The sequence below is a fragment of the Salvelinus alpinus genome, chromosome 2 (assembly GCF_045679555.1).
Source record: "Salvelinus alpinus chromosome 2, SLU_Salpinus.1, whole genome shotgun sequence".
NCBI classification, from domain to species: Eukaryota; Metazoa; Chordata; class Actinopteri; order Salmoniformes; family Salmonidae; genus Salvelinus; species Salvelinus alpinus.
Genome location: NC_092087.1, coordinates 85,236,396 through 85,247,488, shown reverse-complemented (window position 1 = coordinate 85,247,488; position 11,093 = coordinate 85,236,396). Strand labels below are relative to the sequence as shown.

At 37.3% G+C, this 11,093-nt stretch overlaps 1 protein-coding gene across 1 annotated transcript in view; it reads right to left on the bottom strand.

Annotated features, from left to right (window-relative positions):
- Window positions 1-2,886: 2,886 nt before the first annotated feature.
- LOC139541426 (zinc finger protein 271-like) overlaps window positions 2,887-11,093 on the bottom strand; it is a 20,739-nt gene continuing 12,532 nt past the window's right edge. The window contains exon 2 of the mRNA XM_071346075.1: window positions 2,887-7,663. Within this exon, the coding sequence (XP_071202176.1) occupies window positions 6,138-7,663 (1,526 nt within the window). The 3' untranslated portion in view covers window positions 2,887-6,137. The remainder of the gene's footprint in view (window positions 7,664-11,093) is intronic.

Below are 11,093 nucleotides of genomic sequence, written 5' to 3'. Positions count from 1 at the left end.
AATTCCAAACAGGACGATTACTGTAATCAGAGGGCTAATATCAATACTATGCATGCCAGTCTCTCTAGGCTAAAAGTAAAGGAGAGACTGAGTACAGTTATATGCTTATATAATGTGATTTATTGTGGATATAAGCATTCATATAAGCATTCATTTGGGCGTGGTGTGGCCAATAAATGCATAGAAATCAGACATGGATATTGATAGACATGTTCCCAACACTGTCAAGAATCAACATATCTAAGCACATTCAGAGCTTCAAAGATTATTCCTGCAACTGCCAAGTGCCAATCCTGTGAAAGAGAGTGATGAGGCCCTGACCAAGAGAAGTGAGACCATCCAATTCGGTAGAGGACCACCTGAAGCTGACCTCTGAGATTGATTTTATACATCTTTTTGATATTTGCAGTGGTGGAAAAAGTACTAAATTCTCATACTTGAGTAAAAGTAAAGATACCATTATAGAAAATGACTCAAAAGTGAAAGTCACCCAGTAAAATAATACTTGAGTAAAAGTCTAAAAGTATTTGGTTTTAAGTATACTTAAGCAAAAGTAAATGTAGTTGCTAAGATATACTTAAGTATCAAAAGTAAAAGTATGAATAATTTAAATAATAAAAAAATTCCTTATATTAAGTCAACCAAATGGCACAATTTTCTTGTTTTTTTTAAATTACGGATAGCCAGGGTCAAACTCTAACTCTCAGACATAATGTTAACACAAAGCATTTGTGTTTAGTGAGTCCGCCAGATCAGAGGCAGTAGGGATGACCAGGGATGTTCTCTTGATAAGTGTGTGAATTGGACCATTTTCGGTCCTGCTAAGCATTCAAAATGTAATGAGTACTTTTGGGTGTCAGGGAAAATGTATGGAGTAAAAAGTACATCATTTTCTTTAGGAATGTAGGGAAGTAAAAGTAAAAGTTGTCAAAAATATAAATAGTAAAGTACAGATACTCCAAAAAACGACATAAGTTGTACTTTAAAGTATTTTTTCTTAAGTACATTACACCACTGGATATTTGTACCTGTCTATATGGCCTGTATTGTAGTTATTATAGGCTAGTATCATCATTAGGCCTGTACTGGTGTATAGGGCCTGTATCTTGGTTATTATAGGCTAGTATCATCATTAGGCCTGTACTGGTGTATAGGGCCTGTATAGTGGTTATTATAGGCTAGTATCATCATTAGGCCTGTACTGGTCTATATGGCCTGTATCTTGGTTATTATAGGCTAGTATCATCATTAGACCTGTACTGGTCTATAGGGCCTGTATCTTGGATATTATAGGTTAGTTTACGAGGAATGGTGATTCCAACTATATTGTGGGTATTATAGGCTAGCGTACTGGGAATTGTGATTCTAACTATATTGTGGGTATTATAGGCTAGCGTACTGGGAATGGTGATTCTAACTATATCGTGGGTATTATAGGCTAGCGTACTGGGAATGGTGATTCTAACTATATCGTGGGTATTATAGGCTAGCGTACTGGGAATGGTGATTCTAACTATATCGTGGGTATTATAGGCTAGTGTACCGGGAATGGTGATTCTAACTATATCGTGGACTGGTTCATTCTAACTATATGTATTGGACAGGTTCATCTAAATGAATAAAAGTTATAGACACATACAGTGCATTCGGAAAGTATTCAGGCCCCTAGACTTTTTCCACATTTTGTTACGTTTTCTATTATACTGTATAATTTCTACTAGTGTTACTATCCAAGAGTGCACAGATTTGTCTGTTTTTCCCCACATGTTCTACTATTGGTCCACAGGCCTTAATGATTGATACTTAAGATGATTATTATAGGTGAGTCCAGACTCACACACTGTAGGAGTGAGAAAATCCTCATGGTCTTTTACAGCACAGGAGTAACTGTCTGTAGAGTAACACCAGACCACTAGAGTATTACAGGAGTATTGTTTGGGAAGTAGGGTCATGGAGATGTTGTCCGTTCTTGTACCAGATGTAGGTGGGGTTGGGGTTGTCAGTCAGAAGACAGGTGGTGCTACAGGTCAGTGTTCTCTTCATTTCCTCTGTGGAGGAAGACACCTTCACCTGCAGCTCTGAATGATTCTAATAAATTATTAGAATTAGATATTATATATTACCTGTATTAGTAGTTGTAGTCGTAGAAGAAGTAGATATGATATATTACCTGTGACAGTCAGAGTTGTTCCAGGGAAGCTGTACCCCCATTCTGCATACTGTGTTTTAAATCTGAACTTGTACTCAGCTGAATCTCTCTCAGGTTTGTGATTCTCAGGTTGCAGTCTTTCTCTTTAGTCTCAAGGTACTCAGCGTGACCTGCATACTCTGGCACCGAGCTCAGGATTTTAAGCACCTCATTCATTTCTATTGGATATAACAGTTTGGTTCTGAGACTACATGATTACTTGGATGTTATCAACATGCAACAATTTCTAAGATTTTACAGAGTTACAGGTAATATAAAGAAATCAATCAATTGAAATAAATGAATTAGAGGGCGGCAGGTAGCCTAGTAGTTAGATCATTGGGCGAGTAACCGAAAGGTTGCTAGATCAAATTCCCGAGCTGATAAGGTAAAAATCTGTCGTTCTGCCCCTGAACAAGGCAGTTAACCCAGTGTTCCTAGGCCGTCATTGTAAATAAGAACTTGTTCTTAACTGACTTGCCTAGTTAAATAAAGGTTAAAAAACAAACAAAAATAATAATAATTTGACCCTAATCTATATATTTCACATGACTGGGAATACAGATATGCATCTGTTGGTCACAGATACCTTAAAAAAATGGTAGTCAGTATCTGGTGTGACCACCATTTCACATATGATAATGGATTTTATTTATTTTTGTATTGAATACATGTGTCGTGGAAATTACAACAGGGACTCAAAGTCAAACTTTAATGAATAATGATATATTGTCAGCAAGCTGGAGAGGTTCCAACAAACTTAATACACCATAGTACATGTCGGTCGGGAGCTGTTTCGGGGCAGTCCCGTTAGTTCTCTTATATACTGCTTACACAGACAAGTTATATTTGCATGATTTACATGTTTCATTATTCACGTTTGGTTCCTGTATGTGACATGTAACTCATAGAACATATTCTGGGCATTCTGCCAAAAGGTCTGAGGGGATCATGACTGTCTCCCCCTCACATCTCTACCCAGCACCTACAGGAACCAATGATTGTATGAGACAAGATGTACAATTCAAGACTCTCCCTTCAGACAACATTTCCATCACACATGAATATACACCTACTATTGTTGAAACATTATTCTACATTATTTAATGGATATTTTTTATTTTATTTAACCTTTATTTAACCAGGAAGGGCTCATTGAGATTTAAAATCTCTTTTTCAAGAGCGTCCTGGCCAAGATAGGCAGCACCAAGTCATTACAAAAATTACAGACAGACAACATGAAAAACTACAAGTAATCTAGTAAAAACCATTGAATTCACAAGAGTATAACAATATCAAAAACAGCAAATTAAAAACATTGACAGGTCAGGGAATCAGCCTCAAAATCCTTCATCAGTGATTTAAAAACACCAATCGGGACAAGTTCTTCCAGTTTAAAATGATTTTGTAAGGTGTTCCAAGACGATGGCGCAGAGTACATAAAAGACCTTTTACCAAATTCAGTTCGGACATTTGGAACAGTTAGCAGGATAAAGTCTAGCGAACGAAGAGAGTACCCACCACATTTCTGAACAATAAAAATGCCCAAATAAAAAGGTAGTAAACCCAAAATGGCTTTGTAAATAAAAGTATACCAGTGACTGAGCCTACGAGTGACTAGAGAAGGCCAGCCAACCCTGGTATACAAAGTGCAGTGGTGCATAAGGGTTTTGCAGTTTAATCTTGTCACTACAGGGGGTGCTGTTTCAACTTGGACATTTATCGTTCCCAAATTAAACTGCCTCGTACTCAATTCTTGCTCGTACAATATGGATATTATTATTACTATTGGATAGAAAACAATCTCTAGTTTCTAAAACCGTTTGAATTATGTCTGTGGGTGAAACACAACTCATTCTGGAGCTAAATTCATGACAGGAACTGCGAAGGTCTGAAAACGAGGCTCTGTTCTCAGATCAGTTTAAAGCTCTGTATGTATCCTATGGGTCGACATGAACAGCACGTGCCTTCCCCTGGATGTCAATAACCAATGAGAATTGGAATGGAGTTTCTACGTAGATCTCAGACCTTATAAAAGGCCATGGCATGGGGGGTGCGCTCTTTTCGACGTTCGTCAAGACGCAAAGGAGGACCTCAGGATGGCATGCTCAAAAGCTCTTGTTATAGGCCTTAGATATATCCGTCTGTGATTTAATTCGATATAGGTGTTAGAAACATCATAACGAAGTTATTTTAAACCGAGTTATATCAGTTTATGCGAGTATTTTGCTATTTTCGGAATTTGCTTAGTATTGCGTTTTGAAGATTTGGGCATGTCTGCGCCACATAGCTATTGTTAGCTGCTAATTCCAAAGTTGAAGAGGACATTTTACAACCGAGCAACGATTATTTTGGACAAAGGACAACTTGCCCAAGATTCTGATGAAAGCTCGTCCAAAAGTAAGAGCTATTTATGATGTTATTCCGTATTTATGTGGAAAAATGTAAAAGGATTTGTCCGTCATTATTGCGGCACTGGTCTGGCTGTAACGCACACTGTATGTCTAGTAACGTTAATTTTAAAAATCTAACACAGCGGTTGCATTAATAACTAATGCATCTTTCAATTGCTGTCCAACCTGTATTTTTTAGTCAAGTTTACGATTATTTATTGATTAGATTAGGTGCCTCTCCAAGATGGCGCCGGCCAGAATGCATGACCTGTTGCCACTGATCACATTGTATAACCACGATTTGTGCTGCTAAATATGCACATTTTCGAACAAAACCTATATGCATTGTGTAATATGATGTTACAGGACTGTCATCTGATGAAGTATATCAAGGTTAGTCAAAAATTATATATCTTTTGCTGGATTGTCACGATCGCTAACATTTGCTGCTGGTAAATGCGGTTGTGTTTCTGGCTATTGTGGTAAGCTAATATAATGCTATATTGTATTTTCGCTGTAAAACACTTAAAAAATCTGACATATTGGCTGGATTCACAAGATGTTGGGCTTTCATTTGCTGTACGCTGTGTATTTTTCATAAATGTTTTATGATGAGTAATTAGGTATTTGACGTTAGTCTCTGTAATTATTCTGCCTGCATCGACGCTATTTCAGATTGCAGCTGCAATGTAGAACTGTGATTTATACCTGAAATATGCACATTTTTCGAACAAAACATATGCTATACAATAAATATGTTATCAGACTGTCGTCTGATGAAGTTTTTTTCTTGGTTAGTGACTATTTATATCTTTATTTGGTCGAATTTGTGAACGCTACCTATGCAGTAAGAAAATGGTGGAGAGAAAAAAGTTGAGTCTTTTGCTATCGTGGTTAGCTAATAGATTTACATATTGTGTCTTCCCTGTAAAACATTTTAAAAATCAGAAATGATGGCTGGATTCACAAGATGTGTATCTTTCATCTGGTGTCTTGGACTTGTGATTTCATGATATTTAGATGCTAGTATTTACTTGTGGCGCTATGCTAGGCTATGCTAGTCAGCTTTTTTACTGATGAGGGTGCTCCCGGATCCGGGATGAGTACTAAGTAGAAGTTAAAATAAATCTCAAAGTGCCATGGTAGAGTGTCAATTGATCTCAAACACTGAGCGGAAGCATTCATATATAAAATATCCCCATAGTCTAGTAAAGGCATAAATGTAGCTGATACTAGCCTCCTTCTGGCTTCAAAAGAAAAACAGGCCTTATTCCTAAAATAAAAACCCAATTTCAGCTTCAATTGTTTTGTAAGTTGTTGAATATGCAATTTAAAAGAGAGGCCGTCATCAATTAGAATTCCAATATATTTATATGAGGTTACAACCTCAATCTCCTTGCCCTGACAGGTAGTAATATAGTTAATAGGAGTTACTGAAATAAGATACAGCTCTGAACACCCCCACCCCACCACACACACACAGCACTCCTACTCCAAGACACTTGAGAATGGGAGATGGATGACTCTTTACAATATGTTTTCTATTTAAACTTTATTTAGGAATCTGGAACCGGTGGCAGAGAGGATGGATATGAAAGAAAACATGTTTGTGATTTATGGTGTTTTTTCAGTGATGCTGAATGAGCAAAGCTCTTTCCACATAGACAGGAGTAAGGCTTCTCTCCTGTGTGTATTCGCTGGTGTGATGTCAGGTATCCTGAACGATTGAAGCTCTTCCCACACTGATCACAGCTATAAGGCTTCTCTCCTGTGTGTATGTGTTGGTGTGTAGTCAGGGCTCCTGAATAATTGAAGCTCTTCCCACACTGATCACAGCTATAAGGCTTCTCTCCAGTGTGTATGCGTTGGTGTATAGTCAGAACTCCTGAATAATTGAAGCTCTTCCCACACTGATCACAGCTATAAGGCTTCTCTCCAGTGTGTATGCGTTGGTGTATAGTCAGGGATCCTGAATAATTGAAGCTCTTCCCACACTGATCACAGCTATAAGGCTTCTCTCCAGTGTGTATGCGTTGGTGTATAGTCAGGGATCCTGAATAATTGAAGCTCTTCCCACACTGATCACAGCTATAAGGCTTCTCTCCTGTGTGTATGCGTTGGTGTGTAATCAGGGATCCTGAATTATTGAAGCTCTTCCCACACTGATCACAGCTATAAGGCTTCTCTCCTGTGTGTATGCGTTGGTGTCTAGTCAGGTGTCCTGAATGATTGAAGCTCTTCCCACACTGATCACAGCTATAAGGCTTCTCTCCTGTGTGTATGCGTTGGTGTCTAATCAGGTGTCCTGATTGATTGAAGCTCTTCCCACACTGATCACAGCTATAAGGCTTCTCTCCTGTGTGTATGCGTTGGTGTGTAATCAGGGATCCTGAATTATTGAAGCTCTTCCCACACTGATCACAGCTATAAGGCTTCTCTCCTGTGTGTATGCGTTGGTGGGTAGTCAGGTGTCCTGGCGTATAGAAATTCTTCCCACACTGATTACATCTATAAGGCTTCTCTCCTGTGTGTATGCGTTGGTGTTTCGTCAGGTTTCCTGAATTATTGAAGCTCTTCCCACACTGATCACAGCTATAAGGCTTCTCTCCTGTGTGTATGCGTTGGTGGGTAGTCAGGTGTCCTGACGTATAGAAATTCTTCCCACACTGATCACAGCTATAAGGCTTCGCTCCTGTGTGTATGCACTGGTGTGTAGTCAGGTCTCCTGATTGAGTTAAGTATTTCCCACAGTCAAAGCAGGTGTAAGGTCTCTCCCCTGTATGAATTATCTGATGAGATTTTAAGGTTTTAGATGCAGGGAAACTCTTCCCAAACTGCGAGCAGTGGTACGGTTTCTCTCCGGTGTGAATCTGTTTGTGAATTATCAAATCCTTCTCTTTAGCAAAACTTTTCCCACAGTCAGAGCAGCTGTGGTGAGGTTTCTTCCTTATAAGTCTCTGCTGGTGTTTCTTGAGGTGTTCTGATCTGGAGAGACTCTTCTCTTTCTTGTCAGCATCATGTTGTTGAGGCTCCCCAGATGATAAGCCCCTCCCACTTAGAGAGCAACGATTAGGGATGTTCCCTGTGAAACAAAGACATTGAATAGTTTGGTTTTGCAAATATGGGTCCATAAACAGATTGGGCATTACATGAAATGAATGCCTTTTGTGTCCGTTAGATATTTTTCCAGTGTGCACCAATATTCAATTTTAAATCTCTGTTATATTAAATAAAGTGCCCTTTAATACAGAACACTTGGAGAATTCGATTAATCCGATTTTTAATATGAATAAAGATTTTCTGAAGTGACATTTCAGCATTTTGAGTACGGTTACAAGCGCAGAATAATATGATTATTGTGAATAGTCAATTAGTATAGGAGTTTGATTTAAACGTTGACATGCTTGGAAAGAAGAACAATTTCCCTAATAAACCTGTTTACATGGACACATCTGAAATCAGGCTACCTGATGTGACTTTGATAAATGAAAAAAGTAGGCAATCAAAATAAACTTTCTACAACAGCGACCATGTCATTTTTAAAGCATATTTGATTCTGAGTTTGGACAAATAAAGTGTGTATGTGCTCTTTTCAAAGGAAGGATCCCAGTCGGTTCAGGGCTATGGGATACAGGGGGTCGAGGGTGGTCTGCCGGGCATTGGGATGACAATCCAACTCGGGATGAGGGCTTTTAGCGCGTGGAATAGTAGGGACCAATTGGAGGTTTACTTAGTAGAAATGCAAATATCATGGTACAGCTATATAGACACTCAATCATCATGTTACTTTTTAATGGTACGTTTACAAACATATATTTTGATAAAAATTATTGAAAGTTGTGTCTCATTATGGTAAGTGGTGAAATAAGTATAGCCAGTTACAATTGTAATGGCCTAGCAGATAATAAGAAAAGACGATCAGTATTTACCTGGCTAAAAGAGAAGGAATATAATATCTATTGTTTATAGGAAACCCATTCAACAGTTTTAGATGAAGTTTTGTGGAAAAAGAACTGGGGGGGCGAAATATATTTCTCCCATGGGCAAAGAAATTCAAAAGGGGTGATGGTTTTAATTAACAATAATTTTGATCCAAATGTGCAAATTGTCCAAACAGATCCTCAATGTAGATGGATTATTTTAAATATGATATTGGACAATAAACAGATATGGCTTATTAACCTATACGGTCCGAATAATGATGATCCAAGCTTCTTTGAAAATATATATAAGAATTTATCAACTCTACAAGCAACACTAGACTATTATTATGGTGGGAGATTTTAATACGGTCTTAAATACCTCTATGGACCGGAAAGGAAATCACACTACAAACTATCACCCTCAGGCACTTAAGGAAATCATGAATGTCATGGATATATTGGAAGTAGTAGATGTATGGAGACTCTGTACAGCACTTCGAGATATTAGCTGATGTACGAAGGGCTATATAAAATAAACTTGATTTGATTTAAATACCCTGACCTAGTGAGATATACATGGCGGAGGCTTAGTCAAACTAGTCGTCTTGACTACTTTCTTATACCATTCTCTCTGCCACCAAAAGTTTAAAAAGTGTTGATAGAGGACAGAATGTGGTCGATCCTCACATAATTGCCATATATATTACTCTTACAGAATTTCCACGTGGGCGAGGATATTGGAAATTTAATCAAAGCCTACTAGATGATAAATTGTTTAGAACTAGGACAGAAGAATTTATAACTGACTTTTTCAGACATAACATAGGTACAGCAGATCCTCGTATTGTATGGGACACTTTTAAGTGTGCCTTTAGAGGCAATGCAATTCAGTACTCATCTATAAAACAAAAGCAATTTAGATCAAAAGAGTCCATATTAAGAAAGGAAATTGAAGGACTAACAGTACAGTTAGATAGCAATAAAAACGGTACCATAGAGGCACGGAATAAGTTAGAGGAAAAACAAAAAGAAATGGAGGGACTTATTCAAGAAAGATCCAGTGTAATATATTATAAAAAATAAAACGAACTGGATGGAATATGGGGAAAAATGCACCAATTAGTTTTCAATCTTCAATATAGAAATGCTATCAATTTTTTTTAATTAAAACTTGTTACAAATGATGGTGTCACGCATGATTCACCAAATGATATTTTGAAAGAGGAAGTACCTTAAGAATATGTTTTCGTTTCAGGCTCCTCCATCTCCACTAACTGAAACTAATTGTATGGATTTTTCCCCTAATAATAATGTAAAATTAAGCGACTTACAAATTGGAAAGTTCATACATATTCATCCTGGTCCCCCCGTGGGGAATGAACCCACAACCCTGGCGTTGCAAGCGCCATGCTCTACCAACTGAGCCACACGGGACCAGTTTACCTATTTGCTTATGGTTTTGCCTACACCTAGTGACCTGCTTTTTAAATTATATGAACAAAAAATATTCAATTTTATTTGGAACGGCAAGCCAGATAAAATTAAAAGGGCCTATTTATATAACAAATATGAACTCGGAAGGCAGAAATTATTAAATATTAAAGCATTAGACCTCTCACTAAAGGCATCAGTCATACAAAAGTTATACTTAAATCCAAACTGGTTCTCTAGTAAATTGGTACGAATGTCTCATCCTGTTCAAGAAGGGCCTTTTTCCCTGTATTCAGATTACACCTGCTCACTTTCGGTTGTTTGAAAAGGAAATAATCTCCAAAATATCTTTATTTTTTAAACAAGCCTTAGAAAGTTGGTTGCAATTTCAGTTTAATCCACCTGAAAGGACGGAACAAATAGTACAACAAATATTGTGGTTAAATTCAAATATACTAATTGATTAAAAAAACGGTATTTATCGAATACATTTTTTAAAAAGGTATAATTTTAGTGAATGATATCATAAATAGGACTGGTGGAGTTGTCACACATGCAGCTAACACAGACATATGGAAATGTCTGCTCTACCCAAAATTACAACCAATTAATTGCAGCATTACCACAAAAATGGAAGAGGCAAGTAGAAGGGAAAAAAAGTAAGGAACTTATATGTCGGCCCTGTATTAAAGAACATAAATGGTTAAAGAAAAGTGTGATAAATAAAAACATATACCAATTTCATTTAAGGACCAAAAAACTGACAGCTGTGCCATATAAATTGCAAAATAGTTGGGAAGAGATTTTCGATGTACCCATTCCATGACACATGGTTTATGAATTGATACGCAAAACAACGCAGGATTCAAAACTTCGAGTTTTATACATTTAATTTACTATACAAAATTCTAGCAACTAATATAATGGTGTATACAGTGGGGAGAACAAGTATTTGATACACTGCCGATTTTGCAGGTTTCCCTACTTACAAAGCATGTAGAGGTCTGTAATTTTTTATCATAGGTACACTTCAACTGTGAGAGACGGAATCTAATACAAAAATCCAGAAAATCACATTGTATGATTTTTAAGTAATTTGTGTATATGTATGCATGCGTGTATGGATATATATATTTACCAAAAAAATATGGGGGATTG